Source organism: Opisthocomus hoazin, chromosome Z (assembly GCF_030867145.1).
Source record: "Opisthocomus hoazin isolate bOpiHoa1 chromosome Z, bOpiHoa1.hap1, whole genome shotgun sequence".
Classification (NCBI taxonomy): Eukaryota; Metazoa; Chordata; class Aves; order Opisthocomiformes; family Opisthocomidae; genus Opisthocomus; species Opisthocomus hoazin.
The window spans coordinates 8,155,302-8,179,888 of NC_134454.1; the positions used below are offsets into that span (position 1 = coordinate 8,155,302).

Here is a 24,587-nt window from a genome sequence, read left to right on the forward strand (position 1 = left end):
CAGACCTGTGCCAACACTCCTCCTAATGCAGTCCAGGATACTGTTAACCTTCTTTGCCACAAGGGTGCATTGTTGGCTCATGTTCAACTTGGCGTCCATCAGGACCACCAGGTCATTTTCTTCGAAGATGCTTCAGAAATTCGTCTCATCAGTGTGTCCCTCTGAGATCAATGGTATCTCTCTGTGAAGTACAGGGTCTTCCATTCAGACGGAGCACACACTAGGGATGAAACGTTTGAAACTGCTAAGCAAAGCTGACTTACCTCAGTACAGGGCTAATGTGCACAAATGGGTATCAGACAAACTTATAAACCACTTTTCAGTTGAGCTAGAAAAATTGGAAGCAGTTAACATACTGCAGGGCAGTATAAAGAGACGTGATGTGGACACATTGGGAAACACACAGTTCAGATAACAAAGAAATGCTCTGTTTACAAATCAGATGGTAGGCTTGAACATTTTCTACTCAATATATGTTGAAATCTAAGAAGTTTTGATTTTTCAGAGTAGCAACATTAACTGTAGATATGTAGTTCAAATGTTTACACTACCACAAGTTAATGCATCACAACCCTGATACTTCAAGATAACACTTAAAATAAACTGACTTACAGGTGGGCTGACTGCCTGCATAACTAATTGTATTCACACCCACTGAGGCCTACACAAATACATTTCCTGAAAGAAAAAGAAATATTTATTTTATTGCTTAATCACTTCCACTGTAATTAGGTAATGAACTATACTTTTACTTCAAGGTATTATTTTACTACTTCAATTTCATTATTCTTATTTTAACATCCATTGCCTATCTTCTCTCCATCTCCGAAGACACTTCCATGGTATTTGAATGAGTTCTTATTTTACGTTCAGGACAGACCACAGTAGATCTCTCTAGAGGACACATTCCTGCCCTCTCGTCCCTACTATAAAAAGATTTTTGTGGAACTCATAACACAAGGCCGCATCTATTCAGCTAAATTATCTCTTTATTAGGAAAGCACCAACACCACATTCTTCAAAATTACTGGAATTTTATTTGCCTCAGGCTTATGACTTGCAACCAAAGACATTGTGCAAAGAAAGCAAAGATTAAGTACACTTCAGGGAAAAGGTGATAATCCACATTGGTAACATAGAAGATCAGTCTGATGAAAGAAGCCATCCATTACACTATATAGACTGCGATATTCAATAGCATTTTTTTAACCCAACCTTTTTAATTGAGGAAAAAAAAAAGTTAAGCAAAGTTTACAGGAGACATAAATTTGATACAATTTAAAAAGCATTTTTCTGAAGATCGTCAAGCGTAAAGTGGAAAAACATATATGGGACAAGGCGGATGAACGCTAACTACTGTACATTTATAAGCTATTAAACAAAGTTGCATATATGTACCACAGTGTAAAAAAACAATACAGAACAAATAAAAACTTTGAAAACTGCCTGATGAAAAATAAAATAACCAGTGGCTTTTAATGGCTTCTCCTGGTTATCATTTGCTACAAAAGACTTTTTTTTTTGTTTGTCTTTCTGATGCCACTGAAAAACATCCTATCAAATGATAAAACCAGGCACAATCAAACCATTACCAAGTTAAAACCAGCCCATAGAAATATACTATCAACCCACATTTTCCATCAAAAGCTTTTTTTTGTCATTGATTTGTTTTTAAATCTTTTGAGGCCCATTTGGTCACAATATGTTACATTTTTTTCCTTTTTTACACCATGATATCATATGTTTGTCTGGCACTATCCTAAAGCTAATTTATAGAGAATGAGAATACAGAAACAACCCAATGTCTATTTGACAAAATGAATTCACTGAGTGTAAAATAGGAGAAGGGAGAAGAGAAGGGGAAGGGGTCAGTTCTGCCAAGAAAATAAACCCTATGGATCACTCATCATCACTTCCGCTTGCTTCCGACTGGTCCTAGAGGTAAGAGACACAAGACAAGTCAGAAACTCTTTGCCAGCTATTCTGTGGAATTTGTTAAAGAAGGGAAAAAAAAAAAGAAAGTAAAATGAAGAAAAAAGACAATTAAACTGACAAATCAAGACAGCCTCAAGAAAGGTACTGCTTTTTCTAATATTTTTCTTCCATGACATTTCATTTAATTGCTGTAGACTTCTTACAAAAGGCACAGAGTCAGGAAACACCAGATCTTTCTTTCTACCCAGGCATTTTAAACAAAACTGGGAAGAGGTCTATTTTCCTTTGTTGCCATAGCAGAAGAACCCACCAAGAAAAAAGAAAAAAAAAGCTACAAGTTTTTCACCTGTGGACAAAATCAAACAGACCATGAGATTTAGAAGTGCAATGACAGTCGGAATAGCTCCAAGAAATAAGCTTCAAACTTCTTCGACTTCTTGTCTTTCAGCACTGGGACCAGATCTCGTAAGCACACCCAGACACAGTTAACACTCCCACCCAATTCTCTGAAGATGATCAATACAGATTAAAAATGTGCTTAAGCATGAATAGTTGAGAATTCTGACAGCAAGCAGGACAGGGTAGAGATGCAATCACTGCAACCACTTCCACAGTCTCAGTGAACAAAACTTACATTTTCATCTTGATCCTCATCACTATCATCATCACTCACAACAGGCTTGGCTTTTGCTCGGCTTTGCCTCTTCTTGCCTTTTCCTTTCTCCCGACTTTTTTCATCCTTCTTATTTAGCTTGATTTTGACTTTCACCGATTTTGCTGCAAAAAGTTTAACAGCATTCATAAGCGTAATTTTCACTTACCAACTTTTAAATGCTGTCTCTGTTCACAGAAATTTACCCTTGGTAGCAGCCTGAAAAGATTTTCCCCTCAGCTCTATCTGGACTGTGGAACAATGAAACAAAGGTATTTGCTTTTATTTCTCTGCTTCTTGATAGTTTTAACAATGATTTGTATTCAGCTGTAAAGAATAACTTGGAAGTTGACCATGTGCATCTTCTTTTCATTCTCAGAATGCATGGTGTCTACAGGTACTATCTGGTCCTGTGAGAAGATACATTTTTACAAGTGTTTTCTTCCTCGCACATAGAAATGTTTATCCTTTGTACAGACAGACATTTTTAATATTTTAAACTACATAAATGCTACATGGATGTGACTGGCAAATTTTGAGTTGACATCTTTCTGAAGAACATGTTAAATTCCTGATTGCAGAATATCCACTCATTTCCAAATGAACTGCTAAAGTTGCATGCTTTGCACACTCATGAGACGTACTTGGAAGAGTAGTCTGTGGCCAAGTACTACAATTTCTGCAACCAGACAGATGGGGTAGCTGCAGAGTATGGGTAGATGTATTGGGTGGCAGAAAGTGGAATGAAGGGATCGCTCCTCTTCCACTGCATCATGTTTCCAAATCTGCAGGGACTGAATGAATACCACCTCCTGCTTCTGAAACAATTGGAGTTTCACTTCGTCCTTGTCACACTGAAGAATATTTACAACATCTCATTCTTAACCACCTGATGAGTTTTGTATGTCACACCATGCCTGAAGGTTGACCACCCATACATGAAGACTGTCTCTAGCCTTTTCATGCACTTCTATTTACAAGTAACATGAACAGGACCAGAACAGTTTATAAATACTCATGGCCAGTCAGATCTGCTTCCACAAAGTACCTCTGTGATTTGTTTCTGGCTTAAAAACAGTTTACTATACTCTCTAAGGTTGTTGCGGCTTAACCTGGCAGCTGGAAATTAGTAATCGACAGCCACTTGCTCACCCTTCTCCTTCCCACCCAGTGGGTTGGGGAGGAGAAATGAACAAAAGGGGAAACTTGTGGGTTGAGATACAGACAGTTTAATAAGACAACAAAATAAAATACTATGCTATGACTGCTAATGATAATCATAATAACAAATATGCAAACCAAACTATACACAATTTTCTGACCACCCAGTGACCGATTCGCAGTCAGTCCCTGAGTAGCAATCATGGAACCTGAAATAGCAGATTTTACAAATTTCGCAAAATTCCCAAAAAAGACTGAATTCCCAGAAAAGTTCAAACTCAGACAAGAGGGGATTTGAACTCATGGAAAAGACAAAAGCTGATTCCCGTCCCCACCAGCCAACCCCCATTCATAAACTGAGCATGACGCCCATGGTATGAAGTACTTCCACCAGCCAGCTTGGGCTGGCTGCCTCCCTGTGCTCCCTCCCAGCTCCTGCGCAGCTGCTCGTTAGCTGAACATGAGAAACTGGATAAAGTCCCTGATTCCTTAGCAACAACTGAAAACATCAGTGTTACCAACATTCTTCTTGTACTAAATCCAAAACATAGCTACTACTGGGAGGAAAATCAACTCTCCCCCACCTGAAGCCAGGACAAAGGCATAGCCAGAACATAAAGGCAAAAGACGTAAGATGAATGTTAACACCCAAAGCAGCAAACTTGGTAAGAAGTTATTTTCACCAATGGAAAACAGAACCTTACAATCAAGTCTCCATGCAGAAACTGTCATCCAAACCTCCCCTTCTACCCCCAGATGTACTTTCTTTTAAGTTTTCAGTAAGGGACTCACATTCTGATTCCGATTCTTCTTCTTCTTCTTCTTCTTCTTCATCATCATTGCTTTCATCCTCACTTTCTTCTTTGGCAATCTTCTGTCGTGCACTTTTGAACACAGACTGAAGTACAATGGAATCCTCATAGATCTACCGTATAAATGCAAACCTATGTTAGAACCGTAAAGTCAAGCAATACCAAAAATTCACAGCATAGACCTTAATATCCAGTGTAAACCTGTGCAAATAGAGTTTACGGCCTTTTCAAATATTGAGTAACAATGCCTGTTGCATGAATTTTACAAGAAATGCCAACATTAATTTTTCATCCTATAAATGAAAAAATTTCTCAGTAGTGAGCCACAACAATACAACTCTTAAAATGCATTACATATACAATGTCCAGTTAGAGTGTTTTGCTGATTATTTTATGACCACAGGAACTACTGTGTATTTTCATTAGATCATAACAGCCTTGAAAAACTGCCAAAGCAACAGACTTCAGCAGTAAGTACCTTAATTGGAAAATGGGTTATAGTCTAGCAATACAGTTGATAATGACAAATAGCTAACCCTCATGTTAATTATGCTTATTTTTTTTCTGAAATCCAAAGTGGCTATAAGGAAAATAATTTCTCCCAAGAAACTCACTTCTTCCTTCCTCTCAGATCTAAAGACTGGGAAAAAAAAAGAAAAAAAGAGTGCTTGTTCTAAACTTCGCACTTGTTCTCAAACATTCTGTAGCTTGCTAAATATGTTGGGTACATCAGATCTTCTCTTTAACCTCAAGCATGAGTGGTCTCTCAAGAGCGAGAGGACTACATTTGGCTTGTAACACGTTTCTCAGATTAACGCAGTAAAAATCTGGTTGTCTTGTTGAGTATCCGGGACTTCAAAATCACTTTAACAAATGAGCTTATGTATTTTGTTTTGTAACATGTCAGAAGCCAAGCACTGGACAATTTAGCACTAGACAATTAAGAACAGTTAATAGAAGGGTATAGAGTCATAGATTGTATTTGGTTGCATCATCACCATCACTTGAAATACCCTGGCTGTCACACCACTTCTTTGGCTAAATTACAGACCTTCTTCTAAAAAGGGACACTGGGTACATGTGAGAAAGATAAGGGAAGGATTTTTGGCTGCCATTATACAATCCATATGTTAAAACCAACGAAATTGCTCTAATACTTCACAGGCTCAGCAAATCAAATTACAAAAGCTTTGGTCAGAATATTTTACATGAACTATGCAATCTCCCTTTTTTTCACTTGAATGCCAAGTTCTTCTTAGAAAAACTGCCTCTCACTGTAGATTGCTCCCCATTCTGTAAGTATTACTGTGCTTTTTGTAATGTTTTACTGCTCTTGACCATAGTAAAATTTCTTGACATATATATAATGATCATGAATGTTTTGAAAAGGCTTCTCTTCTACTGTCTTATAACATTAGTGAGCTGTGAGACACCACAGCTTCCTTCCTCGAAGTCAAAAAATTATGGACCGTCTCTTACACCTACTTCAAGTCAGCTGTCAATAGAAGCCTGTGAGTTCCTCCTGAGGACCATTCATTTCTCTTACACATAGGCCTAGCATGTTCCATTGTTCTTAGGAATATCTCTTTCAACTAACCTTGTTGTTCTTTTTCGGATCAAACAGTTTTCTAAGACAAATTAAAGTTTTTTATTGCATTACAGAATTACAATTTTTTAATGCCAGTCACTACATATTTAAGGAATCACTGCAACCCAAACTTTTAAACAAAATTTCCTGGGGAAAAAAAAGGGGTTTCAAAAATTATTTTAACTTTCTTGATGTGTAATTATTTGTAATATTCAGTATCTATTCTGATCCACAAAAGAACAGGGGCTGCTTCAGGAAAAGCTGTGCAAATCAAAGCTTTCTTATTTTGACAAAAATCCAACCACGACAGGTTTCAAAAATCGCCTGTTACAATAGACACATACTGTTTTTAACCCATTACAACATGAAAAACTTCTCAAATCGCTGAGGTTGCACTGAGGACAAAAGCCTGAAAACACAAAGTCTGCCTTTTACTGAAAACCTCTCATAAGGTTCCAGCTCGGATGGAACTGCTTTGCTCCAAGGAAAAGCAGCATGTATCATACTAAGAGAGCAAACATACAGAATTTCACTCGAAGTCACTGTGTACTTAAACAATTGTATGGATTAGCCTTTTGGTTTTGGGTGCACATGCAAATAATTTAGTTTACTGAAGTGAACTGGTTTGTCAGAGCAAAAGTGGACCCAAACTATTACAAAGAACATGAGGTAGCCTTAAGAACTGGATGACTGCTGCAGAAGTGTCTCGCAATTCACTGGAAATCAAAATGAATGGTATGAGAACTTACCAGAAAGAAACCTAAAACAATCCTAGATATGAGTTGTCTGGGCTTCGTGGTAGAAGTAGTAATACTAGCTCTGGTATTTAATGTTGGTACATTGGAATGGAAAATAATACTGCAACACTCTGAAACAGGTTGGGTTATCGCCAAACAGAGCAGCAGTATCTACTGAATATTTCTACACACTCAGGATTATTCCTGTCAATTCTACCACCTCTGCCTAACAATAGACCAGTTTCCAATTAGCAACTTAAGTCATTCTCATAAGAATAATTTCCTTATTTTTCCCATTTATCCACTGATTTTTCTTTGTCTAGTTTTACCTCCTCTACCAACTTCTACCATTTTCTAAAGTTTCACTGATGGTTTTTGGTATTAGCTTTCCTTCTGTTTTGTTTTTTTTTTTGCATTTGTTATCATTAGATCTTTATAGTTGTTTTACTGCTATGTGACTAAGTAGTAAATTGGCAATTTACATTTGGACATGAAGAAAAATTTTGTCCCACACTTCCTATCATCATTAATTTTCTTATTAAAATATTTTTTAGCTGATTTATAGGTTGTTTCCATGTAACTGAAGACAGTAAAAACACTGCACATACATATTACAGAAAACACTTTCTGTTTCTAGATAGCAAAAATAATCACAAAATGATGAGCTGTATTCAACAAGCCATCATAATTAATTTCATGCTCGTTTTAATGTTTAATTGTCAAATTTTAATATAAACTCCCCACCTGAGCGAAGGGTCATCAGTAATGTTTAGGAGTTTGAAGGACACATTAGCATTGGCAGCATCAGCCTTCAGCTTACTTTTACTTAGGCTTCTTTTAACATCGTGTTTTTCCTCTTGCGTGTTACAGGAGTTATCTTCATGTTCTCTGTTTCAATTTAATATTGTGTTTGCATCACACTATAACAATAATCATCCTAGACTATGTTTCACTGTACTGTGAGACAACTTTCTTATCTGTCATCCAGATTTTGTAGTCTCTCCTTCTGTGTCAGTGTCCTGTTCTGAATTCACAGCACTGAGTGCATTCATGTGTGTGAAGCATCTGTTTGCAATGAGAGATTTTGCCTTCTAAACCTCTGAGACTCATCTGGGATTTATTATTACTGTCTCTTAGATCATGAAAAAAAAAAATTACCAGAGGGTTCAGGGCATATCAAGCTTCATACATGAAGCTTTACTGTTGGACAAACCTTCAATTTGTATCTTCCATTACCACAACCAAAGGGTTCACTACAAAGTATTTCCTCAACATGCTGTCTTAAGCCGTACTGTTACATCTGCTCCTTCCATCATCCACGCTGGTAAACCCATGCTGATGTATCACTCTACACACACTGCCTTTTTGCACAGATTCAAGTAATTTTACAGCAGCTCTAAACCACACACAGATCAGAAAAAAAATGATCTCGGAATTAGAGTCAAAACCAATTTCTCTGCATGCACACACTGCAGCTGTGTCCAGTGAATTCTGGATGATTCTAAGAATCTGGGCATTTTTCTCTATTCAAAGTAAGAATTAAACCACAGGGTTTATATTCATAATACAATAATCCACAAGCACTGAAAACATCAGGTAGGGGAAGCCTGCATCTTTAACACAAAATGGCTCATTCAGACCTGTGATCCCTCCAAATTGAACGTCTGAGCATTGTGACACAGCAACATGACATCTTTCTCCAAGTCTCCAAGACTCCGATACTTATGGTTGCGAATTCTTTCCTGTTGCATTTATTGAAGAAATGAAGAGAAGTATGGACGGGCAGCAGAGCACAAAGAAAAACAGCAGACAGGACACTAAATTAATATTTGATTTCAACACATTAAAAGCTTTCTCTTTAAAAATTTTACCTAAGCATCAAGACAAGTACCTATTTAAAATAAACAAATAAAAGTCTGCAAACATATTGTAATATACTACTCAAAAAAATACACGAGGTAAATAGAGTAGAAATTAATCAATTGCTGTGTGACCTGGAAGGGACAAAAGCAACGGAAATGGAGCTCTTTTGGTAAAAGGAGTTCCAGTTTCTTCTTTCCAGCAAAATAAGCTATGACATGAATGAAAGTCATAGAGTTATGACACCATCTAAGGTGCAACAAGCTGACTAAAACCCATCTGCCAAACTGTGTTTGGCTCTGACCTGGTTGTTCCAAGATGTGATGCTAATTTAGGGATTACTATATTCCCCTAGACCCACTGTACCTTTGCAAACACTGTGCATTTACCAAAGATGTGCTTACAGATTCTCAGTTAGGTCTTTGCAAAAAAGACAGCAAAGATGTCATCTCTGAAAGTGTCATTCATGTCACACTGCTACATTTGGATTTGACTTTGAAATTACAGGGATATACTGCAATATACACTAAAGAAAATTCCTAACAAGGTGTCTAACAATATTTAAAATCTTAAGCCATAATTACAGGTACATACAGTATTCATGTTATTGTAATTTTAGTGATAACTTCATGCTAACCCTTCTATATAACGAAAAATGGAGGAATCTCCACTTCCCAAAAAGGTTCTTACCTTTATCTTCTTGAAGTCCACTGGTTTCCGAATCAATTCATAATACTCTGGTAATTCTTTTCTAGATGGGAGCTGAATGAAGACTTCACTTAGCTGCCGTCCTGAACTGTTGAGAAAAACAAACCCATAATGCAAAGAGTTACTACAACTTTCTCACAAAAACCACGCACACAATCTAATCATAAGAAAACAAAAATAAAAAAAATACAATCACAATTTTTTCTGTCAAAAAAATCAGATATTAAACCCTGATCTGATTATCTGGTACAGATAATTAATTTACACTTTAAAACATACCCTTTCTGCTGTTGTCCTAACCTATCATCATCATTATAGGATCATATGTGTAGGAGGCTTTATGGAAGCAGGATCAGAATTTGAATCTGAATTCCATAGTGGTTCTCTGAGTAGAGTCTTATCCTTCTCTCAGTTTTGTTTTAGAATTTTTAGCAAGTGTCCCTCCTGTCACTCTAAGTTTACCTTTTTCTTGGTCATTTCATAGTTGTTTTGTACCTCCCTGTCATAGCAAACCACTGGCTCATACTGATTTCCATTATACCAGATGCTGATTGCTATCAGACTAACTAGATGTTACAACAACAACAAAAAATTATTAACTTCCATTAATGACTGTTAGGTCTCTGCAAAGATCATTGTAATTGTATTGAAAATCACCACTTCCATTTGTACTTTTTCAGTCATCTGAAATAAACTGATGGGTTATCTAAAAACCTTTCATACCTTAGGAACACTGCCTATCACAGGTGTTCAGAATTTCTAAGATTTCCAGACTTCCCACTGTTCATCTTTTCTCAATAGCTATTTTAATGCTTCCAAATATGAGGGTTTTTTTAAATCTTCTAATTTGTGACTTCCCCCAAAAATACATGGCTATAAGTCACCTGGAGAGGAAACGTGTTGATGGCACTTACGGGCTTAGCTCCTTTTTTTCTCGCTCTATGCGTGTCATTTTTCTCACAGAGAAGGTAGCAGAAAAACGCTCTGCTGAGAGGAACTATAATTTTCTGCATACAGCATCCACAAGCATTTCCCAACCCACATCCACATGCTTCCGTCTCTCACAGCTACTCCAAAAAGGCCATGTTCTCTCATTTGCATCTTCGGATGGTAACTCGGGTATATCAAACGTTCACAGGAGTTGGGTAAGAAGCCTGCCATGTCCTGCTCTCCACTTGAGCTTCTCTCCTGCAGTCACGCTCCACAGCAGTGTGGGATCTTAACAGACACTTTAAACTAATATCGAATCACGGTTAACAGAGGCAATTCTGTCATGAAGGACAAGCATAATAAAAATCACAGAACAGCTCCGCCCTTTGGGAAAGTCATCAATGCCCACCATATCTTAGGCATTTCTTAATGCCTGAAATAGCATCGGAATTTGAGGAGATACTATTTTTCTCATGGACCTGACAGACCAATGAACAAGTAGGAATCAACAGAACTTCCTCATTTCCTAAGTAGCTGTTGCTCACCTAATCCAAGATTTCTTATTGTTCTCAGTTCAGTCCTGGGACACTGCTGCTTCTTATATACCTTGCATCAGGGAGGACAATAATGTAAATGTTCTAATCACAGCTTGCTGATAACCTGGGCGCCAACTGGCAGCTAGAGTATTTTTCCATCCAATGCAAACCTAGAAACCAAAAGCCTCTTTCTCATCCTGACAACTTCTGTCGGACTTGCAGCAGCAGCAGCTGTTCCCCTTGCCTGCTCAGCAGTCCCTGCCAGGCTGCCTCCCAGATTACAGCAAAATTCGGCACGTGCACGAATGCATTTCTGGGTGCTGCTGCCGCATGGTGAGACACTGCAGCCTACTGTGCGTTTCTGCCAGGGAAGGCAGAGTGAAGTCTATCTACCCCATACAGATGTTGCGGTAGATACCCTGAGAGACCACCTGCACCTTGCACTCAGGCTGTTACTAGCAATTTCACCCAACAGATTAAATTAATTTGGGAAGCACTCTGTTACTGAAACAGAGGAAATCACAAAATGATCAGGTAATTGTCATCTCAAGTCCTACTATTTCTCTGCTGCCAGCAAATAATTGTGAAACTCGGGTCACTGCACCTCCCATCTCCTTTGGTATTGATTCACACCGAAGAGACAAATCCATTACTTTCACACTTCCCCTGCCAAAGCAGGAGGTGTTTATACTATGGATTTAAAGGCACCAATCTTGTTAATTATCTATGTGAGTGATTATCATGCCACTTGATGGAACTTGTCTTCATTCCAAGACTGCCCCCTCAAAGAAAAACTGGAAGCGATACACGGAAAAGCAATGTATTAAGTACACATTACATGACTGACTAAATTAACATGTGTCTCTACTTCTTTGCCGATTAAGGACTGCATTTTTTTCTTTTTGTTAACGAAGAGAAGTGTTGAGTACCCACAGCTGCAACAGAGATCAATGAAATTTGTTCTCAACCTGCAGAATACTAAGTACTCTACAAAATCAGATCTCTGATGCCCAAACAGTGTCTTAAAATTTAAGTTTCTATTCCTCCTTTGTAAAATGAGGATAAAATGTTGTGAAAAAAGTTCTCTATCTGTAAAACATTCAGAATCCTTATGAGTATTGTAATAAGCCCAGTGGGCATTCAGCCATTCATTAAGTGATCAGCGCTCACATTGTATATGCAAGGCACTAGTCCTGTGGAAAAGTAAAGCAAAGTGAAGCAAAGCAGTACATCGTCATGCCATGACACAACATACTGTCACGTACCTTCCCAAGTGAATCACACTAGGTTCCCCCTTTTTTCTGTTACATCCTATTTTTATGTGTGCTTGACTTCACAAACTTTAATAAAGTTATTTTAATAAATCTGTGCAATATACTGACATGATATAGATGTGAGCTCCTTTAAAAAGTGTGAAAAGTTCCTTTCAAAACTTTGTGCAGTATGAATCTGGATTTGCCATGCAGAAGGACTGAGTTATCATTGCTGTGTTTTAAACTTAAGCAGCTTTAACAGAAATACGTATTTGAGAAAAATTACTAAACCACTGATGCTGGTGTTCCTTCAACTACGCTTCACAGTCTAACAACAATTAGAATGATTTAGGTATAAAGGAAAGAGCTACTAATAATCTCATTTTGATTGAATTTTAAAACATGTCTGTCCTATTAAAAAAGCTCCTGATGATTATACAGCTTTTTATCTCATGGCTATCTAATTTTTTTTCCTCTTTTTATATACACCCACCCACCCTTATATTGTATTTAATATTAAAAACAGTAGTAAATTATTAAACAGTTATATCCTATTTTAAAAATACAAATCTAGCCAACTGTGATTTGTTCACACATTCCATTGAACTAAGAATGTCATAGAAAACCTTCAAGCTTTTGCTTGATATAATTACTGAGAATTATTTAAGGCTGTGAAAGAAAAAGGATTAAGGGCATGAAATATGCAACAGACAGAAGACCGGTGCCCGATTTTGTCTACACAGATCAATAACAGCTTATTCTGTCCTATCATTTTTATAGAACCTCCATTATCTTCTGATCTCTTTATATATGTGCATCTATACTGTAAATTAATGTGATGTTTTCTTACATAATCTCAAATGGCTGTGTTGCGGATACAAGAGGAGAAAACTAGTAATTATTAATGCAACTCTGATTTTAATCCCTAACCCCCCTTTTGTAATTAGAAAATAAAACCACAATAACTACCACATAAAAATCATGCGCAGTAAAAAAAAATCACTTATGGTTGCCTAGCAACTAGCAGGATACAGGCTGAAGGGAAGAAGGACCAGAATAAATTAAAACTGTGAAAGAACTGAGTGACAGTTCACTGCTACTGCATCAGCTCAACATGCTAGTCCTATGTGTGCTCACACAAAAATGTAACTCACATGCTGTGTGAGTTACATTAAGAAATACTGCTCATTTGTAAAATATTTTTGCTTAGAAAAATACTTGTGCTTAATGTTTCTCATTTTATCTGATTTTTGTCAAACCTCTTACAAGGTGCATACGAACATGTATTTCCACTCATTTAGTCACTATTATCTTCAGTGGAATTAAACACAGGAACAATTAGGCCACATTTGTACGAGGCTCCTTTTGTATTTGTTTTCCCTAGCAGTTTGTGGCCAGAAGCATGCTGCCACTGACCCGTCAAAAGTGTTACTACTACGAACACCCATTCTCCCTTGGAATCAAGACGATACACACCTATGAAGCTGAAACTGCAAGACGTTCTTCTACTTCTGACAAATTATACACTTTCAGCAAATACTGAAATTCAATTTAGAGAGGGTAGAATGGAGAGTCCTGCATGCTTGCCCTAGTCAGAGCGCTCACAACCAGAACCATGGTGTGCAAATTACAACTCCTAATCAAATGCAACTCACACGGATGCTCTTCAAAAAAAGCACATTTGTGTGAGGAGAGTTAAAAGAGCTTACATAGCAAGGTGGTTCCTCTGGATTTTACAACTTCCAACAGTAACCCATCTATGTAGGGAGATGACTCATTTTCGTTAAATGTATTTAACTGTTCTTCCCTTTTGGAACTGACCGCGGTAATATATGGTGGACCTGTCCCCATCATTGAAATGGAAGTGGGTAACAATACTTAAAAAAATAATTCCTCGTTTTGACATAGAGCTATGTACTCCATAACTTTGGCTTGGCTATACATAAGAATTACTTGCTTTGCATGTTTGAATACTCAAGAGAACCAGTTGGCATAATTAATTACTTGTTAGATTAGTAATGGCTAATTACATTACTCGCCATTCTACAACAGTTAAAAACTGGCAACTTCAGAAAACAGCTGGAAATAGTCTGAATAAAATCCATTTCACATACAGAGAAAAATACTCTCTCCTTGAGCTATGTCCTGTCAGAATTAGAATACCATGGGCATGAATTTAAACATTTTGGCTCTAATGATGTAGTGATCAAAATGCTAAGCGCCACAGACAGGGGAAGTCTCTTGCCAAGCGTGAAACACGGACAGGGCACAGCCACCCCACCCTCCAATTTTTTTACCAGCTTTATTAAAATGTGGTCAACAACCACCTGCTACAGGGAGGAGGCTTTGTGAAGTTAACTGGTACACCATGCAAGTCCTTACTTTAAGTTTCACGAACAGAGCAGAGAGCAGATAGGTCACAAATGAAAATCACTGTATGTGACAGAGCTATCAGTATCCTGGGACTCTCGAAGTCAGCTGTTGCTATCTAATATAAAGCTAATGCAAACCAGCAGTAGCATCATTCTGGTACCTAGACAGGAAACATCAAACTCTGATGCAAGGCAGAAGAGGACAGTGGATTTGTAGGGAAGCTGAAGGATTACAAAGTATGAAGTATCATTCTTGTTCTCCACTTTATTTTAACAATCAGGAAAGGGAAGCTACACTTACAGCTTGTCTTCCTCTGAAATAAAAAATTAAAGAAAACCTTCAGAAGAGTAAAAAGATAATTTGGGGGACTAAGCCTGCATATGGATGATGCAAAATCTGCAGCTGGGGCTCAAATTTGGTGTACAAATTCCTTATCCTGAAAAAACACTTTTCTCCAGTAAACTCGTCCCTGCTTTCAAAAGGCTAAAGCATTTAAACTGGACATACAAACTAATTTTGCCTTCTAAAAACATATTATCCATTTCTATAGGGGCATTCCTAATTTTAGAGGGAAGTAAAGGCAGGATAAAAGCATCAGAACTGGAAAAAAATGTGACAACAATGCTGGAATGATGGATTTCAACTTGCTCTCCTCTAAACACGTGTTTTACACTGCAAGATCAGAACAAGGTACAAGGCTGCAAAGGCACCTAAAACTTCGTTTAAGAAATAACCGCAACAAAATCCCAGATTAAAATGTATTACTGTAAATGGAGTCTGCAAAGATGATGCATATACTTTACATTGGAGAACCAGGATCAACTGTATAACTGGAAAATTGTTTCTGGGTCCTTGAATCTAGGGCCTTGGTATTGTAAATAATGTATTCCTCAGTATTTACACTCATATCACCTTGCAATCACCATCCTGTATTTTATATATTTATACACATTCCCATGTTTATGCTTCCCTTCCTTCGGAGGTGAATTTACTAAGAGCAATCATCTTCCCCTCTCAGGCTGTGCTGTGTTTGGACAAACAAACCAATCTCTTTCCTCTTACAAGACTCTTCCATGCTACTTAGAACCGAAATGATTATTTACACTTGTCTCAGTGTAAACTAATCTTTCTTGACTGGAAAAGTATTCAAGTACTATATACAGCAACTCAGAAGCATTAATGGTGTCACATATAAAGAGTACTTCCTCATTCACACAGGCAATAGTGTCAGGGCCAGTCTCCTATTTTCTTACAGCTAGACAATATTGATGGCTCGTAGTTAGCTTTGATGAATAATTTCTTTGCCCAGGTCACTCTTTTTATGTCAGTTCCACATGACGAACTTCCAACTCAAAGAAAAGTTTCCTATTGTTAGTCTGTAAGTACCTTATAAAGCACTCTGAGGTACAGTATTTCACGCCAGTTCTTTCACTCCACACTTAAGTGTGTTCAGTCCTCCATGAACACCATTCTAGTACTGTTATTTTAAAACTTTGTATTTTGGCTAGGACACTTCTGATTTTTTGATATATATCATTATGATCTACGCCAACATCAATTCTTCAAGACTTTTCATGGTATCTTCTTTCCAGTTTAATAGTTCCATTTTTAATAGTGCCTTTGGTTGTATCTTATTCCTTATTTTCACTCAGAATAGAGAGCTTACTCATTAGATCTCCTCTTTCATATTAGCTTACAACTTTCCTGTGGTGCCCTACCAAATCCTTTACCGAAATCACAGAATCATAGAATGGTTTGGGTCGTAATGAACCTTTGAAGATAATCTAGTTCAAATTCCCTGCAGTGGGTGGGCAGGGATGTCTTCTACTGATGTGGAAGTCAGAGGATTCTGATCATCTTTTCCATCTTACTTTCACTTCATTATGGATTTATTCTCCATTCTAAGCCATCAAAGATGAAACCTAGATTAACTCAGCTTTACCTATGATGGCAAAGCAGTGCAGAAGAGAAAAAAAGGCTCTGCATCTGTAGTACCACTCTGTATCTACGATATTGCTCTGTATCCACAGTTGGCAACGTGTTTTATGGTTTGATACTTCACGCTGATCAGTAAGAGCACAGGTGCAGTTTAAAAAGGTAGAAGTGAATTCACCAACATTTTTACTTCTTAACAATTTTGAGCACTTACCCCATAGTACTTCAAATTGAGGTACAACTATTTGTTTCAAGATTAAAAAAGATAAATACAAGGATATGATAAAGAAATGCCTATCAACACGAGGAAAAGCTTAAAACACATCACCCAATACCGATATCCAAAGCTCAGCAGCGTGCAAGAACTAAGTATTGTCAACCTGACAAGGACCTCAACAGCTGTCACACCAAAGGGGTCCAAACAGTCCAAGCTGAACATTTTCATAGTGCCTCACATCTCTTTTTCTCCTTTTTTACTATTTCCTTTATTACATGGGAGACACTCCAGGTACCATAATTCCAAGAAAATAATGCAGCTAGGCTGCTAGTCAAGTCAAATCTCAGCATAAACACTGAAGTTTTCTCTCCTTCAGTGTGTTCCTAGTTCTATAGAAAGATCCAAAGAAACTCAGCTTGTAGCTGTAAATTACTCTGTAAGAACTAATAAACTTATGGTTAATGGAATGTTTCATTAAAATCAATATCATGTTGGGATATGGGATGGGAATAAAAGCAAATATGAGAGTTGCTATACAGTACTGCATAAAAGAGGAAATTCTAAAGAAAAAGCTTGAATTTGCACTGAGGACATGACAGACATGAACAGTAATTTGACCTCAATGCTAAATTCCACTGTTTTGCATGGAGTCCTTTAACTGGCATTTGCAAGTAGCTGGATATCTCCCTCCAAATTTCCTTTCTAAAAAATCGTATGGTGTGTTTCTCTACACTGAACATTTACCTCAAATGTTGCCGATTTGCCTGTTTAATCTTATTTTGACCTTTATCTAATAACTACGTAGCTCAAACTTCAGTTTACTAGAGCTTATTGCTTGTATTATTGTAGCCTCTAGCTTTCCTAGCCACAGGTAACCCAGCCTAATTTTGTTGTATGCTTTTAAATAAGAAAGGAAATGACTGTACTTGTCCCCAAATGCCTACAACAGAAGTCAATACAAGACAGTTTGGAAAGTATTTGGAGACTCCTTGCCTGCACCAACAGCATACAGAATTGCTACACAAAAGCAGCCAACTGTTGCTCCAGGTTTTTGCAGGCACCACGGAAAAATGCTTTTTAAAAAGAAAGATTTCAGCAAGAACAGAGAAGTGGTTCTGTATTTACAAGAAGCTCTTCTCAAAATCAAGGGGAAACGCAAGATAAAGCACACAGATTTATCACTTTAGCAACGCACTCTCTTGATTTTTTTGCCTGGTGGCTTATTAACTGCAACAAAACTTACTAAAGATTGTAGAATTGGTTTTGGCAAAGTAACTCAGGCCAAAATCACTAAGATTTTGGATGGGTGTCACCTGACCTTTTGGGACACAATCAGCTCTCTGTGGTGCAGATCAGCCGTCTGGACTTTCATAAAATAGAGATGAAACATCTATTAACACTGAAAATTTAAGCTAAAGACAAAGATGATTTCAAGCATTCAGCTACTAAATACATGAAACACCTTTTTTTCTCCCCCCAGATGAAGCTTGTGACATACTTTTCTTCCAATTAACCTGTCCACCTACACTTGCCCCAAGTGCCTTCACACATACAAAAGCCCAGAGGTGAACAAACATGAATCCTCAACAAAGCTGAAGGGCTCCAGTGCCTAAAACCCACTTAACTCTAAAGCTGCAAACCCTGTAAATGTTCATCAGACTCTAGAATAACCTTAACCCCAAAGATTTTAAGATATTCAAGTTTCCTGATGCCTAAATTTGCAATTTTGTTCCGTCCCAACTTTCATAGGATTGGGAGGCTTGATGCTGGCTCAAAAAAAAAAAATCAGAATACAGGAACTTGGAGGTCTTCTGCATACCTCATTGCACTGAAGAGCTCAGTTTAACAGGCATTTCTCATTTCTAACAGAATAGAGTCCATACACTTAAAGTGAGAACTGATTCTGCCTTGCATAAATGTGGGCTCCTGGGAGAGGGAATAGTACTCCTTGACAGAGATCAGATATGAACTTCCCAGGGCACAAGCAACAGACAAAAATCTTTAACTTCCCCAATAACTACCAGTCACTATCAGCAGCTACCCCCTACCTGAGGCTAGCGGAAGTAACTTCGCTTGCTATTTTAAAAACAAGAATTAGGCGCCCTAATCAGAAGTGCTTGGCTTCAGGAGAAGGCTAGAGGCCAGGAATCCAAAACGAAGAGATGCTTCCTTGCAGCCCTGATTATAATACTTAAAACATTTCTCCCATCTCAGCTATGTTGTTAGCTGAGAGTCACAGCAAGCGGAATACTCTGAGTTTGAAGTCAGCTTCCTGCTCATCACGTTCATTGCTGTGAATCCTGTTCCGATCCAATAAACTTTTTGATGTACTCTCTCTAGAGCCCACAGATCACAGAATGCTTCATTTCAACTGCTACGTGCCAAGAAAGTCAGGCATCACAGTTCTGTGTGTTTCACCAGATACCGCCCAAGAAAATGCTGTACAGGCAGACCCAAAACAGCAGCTGCATAAAAGAAAGAAACACAACTTGCCATTTGAAATCACAGGCTGAAAGTTGTTCACACACAAAAATAATATTGTTACATTTGTTCAGGTCACCTAATGCAAATAATTCCTTGACTTCCTCTGAATGCGTTTAATATTCATTTAGCTTATAATTGCTCCTTAAATCATGTAAATAATTCAACGTACAGCAAAGAAGGGTTAAGTACACAAGAAGGCTTTACTGATTTTTGGCAAATAGAAATTCAGTTAAAAGATACAACTTTCTCAAACAAGTCTGATTTAAAGATGCTATTAACTAACTCTCAGTTTCTTCGTCATGAAGCTCAGATTATTTTCAGTTTGAAAACCTGAAAAACAGAAGTCTTCAAATAACATTTCAGATTAGAATTGATACTTTTTCCTAAGGTCCAGCTATTTAGCATTTTGTTATGCTGAAAACAGAAATTTCTTGACAAACAGGCTCCTATCTCAGCTGGCGACAACATATGATGCTCAGTATTTCGACAGTGTTTACTTTGGCAGCTCAGTGGCTCATGATATGAGCCCTACATTTTTTGGGCAGTCCTTCAGGTCATGGTGAGACCCCTGTTAACTTGCATTAATAAATCTGTAGCCATGTATTTAGAAAGATTAATTTTAACAAATGTTGCACCACTAAACTGCAGGAAAATCCTACTCAAGCTAAATACTCCTAAGTATACCTCCTGAGCAGGATGACTTCATTTCTAAGCAGGAGCGCTATGCCTACTTTTTGTATTTGTGTTTCAATAACTTCCTATCAGACGGGTCTTTAAGAAATCCTCTACAAAGAGTGACACAGGATCAGGCCCTAAGTGGAATTACTTTTCAGAAATGCTGTGTGAGCAAATTATTCTAAAAACTGAAAACAAAAATGAAGCCATTAAAAAAATGCAGAGAGAGATATCAACAGAGATTGAGAGAGCACATGCAACAGAGAAGACCACCTCCAAGCTCACCTATCCTTGTAGTTTATCACAGTATCAATGATAGCATTCATTTGTTTCGTCAGCTTGGGTGGATTAGGTGACAACTTCTCTGCAGGAGGTCTGCCTCTTCTTTTCTTTGCCTTCTCTCCATCCTCTTTCCCAGAATCTTTATCCACATTTCTTCGTCTCTTCCGTTTTTTAAGCCGGACTTCCTCTTCCATTTCTTCCAAATTGCCGTCTTCAATTGCCTGACAACCATGGATTCAAAAAGTATGATTTTTAAACAAAAGAGATATTACAAAGGAAAATAACAAAAACTGTATTTAAAAATAAAATCGCAACCTCACAGGATGCAGACTTCAACTCAAAATGTTCAGCTTGTATGTAAACAAGAGTACAACAAGAAAACGAGTTACTGGCAACCAAAGAGACACTAAACATTAATTTAAGAATCCCACTATCATCTAAATAGATGTGTGTTTATCTGAACCTTCAATTCCACACCAACTCACAGTTTCACACACAATAATGGCCCGTGGTATTGTGTCAGTAAGTGTGCAACAAACATTCATTTGTTCATGTCAGTGGCAGCTCTGGCTTATGTAGTTCCATGCAAAACAAGACTCTGATACCGCATGTTTACAAACTGGACAGTCTAAACCACACTCAGCTCCCAAAGCCAGATCCCACACAGTGATCTGTGCACACAAACACCACACAGATACTTTATGCAGTAATGACTCCACTTCTCTTCCGAATAGTTTAAGCAACTCCCAAATCACCTAAGCATTAAAGGCATCTCTGAAATGTATCATTTCCTTCTATCTTTTTGTTATAGAAGAGTAACCAACAGATAGGCAGAAGCACTGACAGTACAGTGTTTACTGTAAAAAGCACTCATGACATGGCATAAAAAAACCCCAAAACAACAAACCCAAACCGCACACAGAATCACAAACAATGAACACTAGTTTCAATTACCTGGATAAATGCTTTTAACCAGACCCAGCAGCACTATGCAGAGGGATAAAAAAATTGCTACAAAAACACAAACTAGGAATAAAGGGAACCTGTCCACACACTGACTATCAGATACATGTGATAAAACATGAAGCTGAACTTATCTCGATTTGGGAAAGCCAACAAAAAAAAAGAAATACCACCATCGGGTCGTAAGAGAACTGAAATTAAAAATAAAACACCAAAAAAACAAAACCAAAACCAAATCTTAAAACTAGACTTTCTGATTAATGCTTTCTCAGAACATAACTGATGTTGATATTTGTCCCTTTTGCCTCTCAATATTGCCTTGAGTACATGCAAATGCTAATCAATCCTTTCTCGTAGCTGAAAGAGCTCTAATCATAAGGCAATTACCTTCATTTCTCCACAGCACCAAACATGGCTAATATTTATGATCATGTGAGCATAACAATCAATATAAAAAGAGCGATTACAGCCCAGACATAATTTTTTTCAATTGTGTACAATGTCTCCTGTAAAACGTTTTGCGAACAAAACCTGATGCACAACACAAAACAACCTGGCATGTTAAAAACACCAGTGGGATTTCAAAAATCTGTTTCCTATTCATCCTCCGATGTGCAAATCCACAGAACAAACACGAACGCAGAATCCTGAGGGACAGCCTGAAACTAGGCCTTAATAATCAAAAGACAATTTACATCATGCTTCCACAGTGTTCAGATAACCACTATGAAGGAGGCTTGAGATCTGATGAGTTAGGAAGAAAAAAGAAGGAAAAAATATAATAATCTGCACACAATTTCATTAATATTCATTTGGCTAAAGCAGGACACCCACTACAGACCACTGCAGCTAACAAAGATTAAGAAAAGGAAATTTCTCTGCATATCTTGGAAGCTAGAAAAGCTAATAATAAATACCGCATGCAAGGCTGTCAACAGTTAATGTCATTGCTCTCCTTAAGCACTCAGTTGTACACTGAAATACGGAGAACACAGACTTTTGATGTGTTACACACCTACACATGCCTGTGATGTAGTTCTACTGAATCTTCAAGACGGCAATGAAAAAGGATATTTACCTTACCACTATCAGCAGGCCGGCTATCGGAAATCACAGTTAGTGGGGATAAAATTAACAAGCCAGCAAAGCAGCGAGCTGCTAGTCTCTTCATCAGCTGATCAGGAAAAAAAAGGGAGCTGGGGAAAGGCTATGTTTTCATATACAAGTAATTTTATTTTACTGAAAATTTAATACTGAAAGGATTGTGGATACTCAAATCTGCTGTTTCATTCTACCTACTACAAGGCCCGAAGCCCTCCTCCTTCAGCCTGCTTTAATACTGACAACTACTTATCATATTTCTCCCCTTATTATTCTAGGCATCCAAATTAGATTTTTAGCCGGGCAGTTACTGATTCTTGTTAGCATTTTAATTATAATAGCACAATTAGACAAATTCACGTATGATTTTAAAACTGAAATAGGGTGAATGCATTTTAAAGATGCATTTCTTAGAGAAAAATTATTCATATTGCTCCGCAGTGAACAGATCATGTTTTGGTTATTGAAACTGATAAAACAACAACTATTCTGATTTACAAGAAATTAAAAAAAACAAACCAAAACAAGTTATTTTGTTAACTTTGGCAACATTTTGTTGTCCCTCAGAAAACTAGTACTCACTTAACTAAAATATATTTATATTCTTATTTGCTTGATAAATTTTCTACCACCAAAAAAGAAATAACAGTGGTGCTGTCATCACAGAGTTTACTAACATCTCATTTTAGAATTCTGCATAAAATTCCTGCTTGAAGTAGATAATATTTTGGGAAAAAACTGAGAACAAAGAGAAAAGATAAAAGTAAAAATACGTTTTTAATATTGCATATAGTAACGTACTAAAAAAAACCAATAAAAATAAAACCTAAGTAAACTAACAAATACTCTTGCACTAAAAAGTAGTGACTATAAGAGAGCAAATTAATTCTTAGCATACTACAGATCTGTAAACAAATATTAAACTGTCTACTTAGCTAGTAACATATCAATCGATTATCATACTCAGCTTGCAAAATTTATATACATCACTAAGAACATGGCCAGTTCTCCTTAATTTAAGATGTTAGTGACACCATTTGAAAATCAGTGTGACAACACCTGCAGTTCAAAAATGACTCCTAACATGAGTTCTCAAGTGGCAAATTGATATTTTGCATAGAAATAGTAACATTTAAAACTAAACCTATATGATCAATGCTGCTTCAAAAGATGGCTTAAAAGTACATCACATAAATCAAGTACCAGGAGAGATATTAAGGCTCTGTACGTATGTCCACACATGTGATCCATGCATATGTGTATGAGCAACAAAATATTTATTAATATGTCTGACTGAGCTCTTTGTCAGAAAAGCTTACTATTACAGGGCTGAAGTGCAACTCCGAAGCGAATGCCCTTCCAAACCTTTACCAGTACGATAACAACACAAACCCCAGACACAAATCTCCAGTTCCTGACAGATGATGGGCGGTGCGAGAGTGCAAGATAGCACAGACATCTCCCATGCTCAAATGCCTCTGGACTAGTGAGGTGAACAGCAATGGAGTCAAGGAAAATAGTACACAAATAAAAATTTAACACATTCCTTCCCTTAAGAAATCAGGACAATAAAATACAGCAAAGTTTGGAGACTTTATTTTCTGAAAGCAAGCTGTGAAAATTTCATGTCAAATTTTGCAAAGCGTTGGGCACCTCATGAAAGGCAGAGACACCAGTGGAAGTGTAAGGACCCAGTGTTAAGACCAGCACTGATTAAATCTTCCTGCTTTTCTGAATCTTATTGCTGCATCCTGGTCCATGTACACAGAACAATTTCCTTGCTAAAGAGTTAAGAGGCCCCAGGCTTTTCAGGGCACCAGAATTTTAAGAGTAAGCATACTGACCATGGATTAAAGAAACCAAACTGCCTTCTTCCAAAAAAAAGAAAAAGCACCCCTCTCCCCACACAAAAAAACCACAACAAAAGTGTTTTTTTCAGAAGGCAAGTACAAGTTATTTCTGAGACAGTTGGCCTTCCTATTGCTGCTTGCAATTACATTTTCCTCTTCATAAAGGAAAATATCTTAGCTGTTTTGAGGTAGAAGTATTCTTAGTGAACATGGATATGGCTACACAAGGAAGATCAAACGGAAATTGTTTTGTCTCTCCATTTGAAGAGCGGGACATTATGGATGTATTTCTAACTACTTCTTGGGAGCATGTCACAGCACCACGACTGAACACCTCTGCAGCTGAGAATTAAGGACCCATACAAGTACTAAGAGCTACAGCTTTGAGTTCTGTTTCACAGATCCCTTCTCCAAGTCAACAATCTTATTAGTCTTACATGAGTTTTAAATTAATTTTATAGGAATCAGGTAACTCAAGTGTGGTCACACAGTGAATCAAAGGAGGGGCTCAGCATAAAATCAGTTTTGGTGTCTA

The 24,587-nt window shown here is 37.5% G+C and overlaps 1 protein-coding gene across 7 annotated transcripts in view; it reads right to left on the reverse strand.

Annotated features, from left to right (window-relative positions):
- Positions 1-1,014: 1,014 nt before the first annotated feature.
- The window catches only part of SMARCA2 (SWI/SNF related BAF chromatin remodeling complex subunit ATPase 2), a 118,758-nt gene continuing 95,185 nt past the window's right edge, over positions 1,015-24,587 (reverse strand). For all 7 annotated transcript variants that reach the window (XM_075410973.1, XM_075410979.1, XM_075410975.1 and 4 more), the window contains 6 exons: positions 20,142-20,359; positions 9,436-9,541; positions 8,526-8,627; positions 4,541-4,673; positions 2,570-2,712; positions 1,015-1,935 (listed from right to left, as the gene is read on the reverse strand). In XM_075410973.1, coding sequence (XP_075267088.1) covers positions 1,900-1,935; positions 2,570-2,712; positions 4,541-4,673; positions 8,526-8,627; positions 9,436-9,541; positions 20,142-20,359 — 738 coding nt within the window. In that variant the 3' untranslated portion in view covers positions 1,015-1,899. The remainder of the gene's footprint in view (positions 1,936-2,569; positions 2,713-4,540; positions 4,674-8,525; positions 8,628-9,435; positions 9,542-20,141; positions 20,360-24,587) is intronic.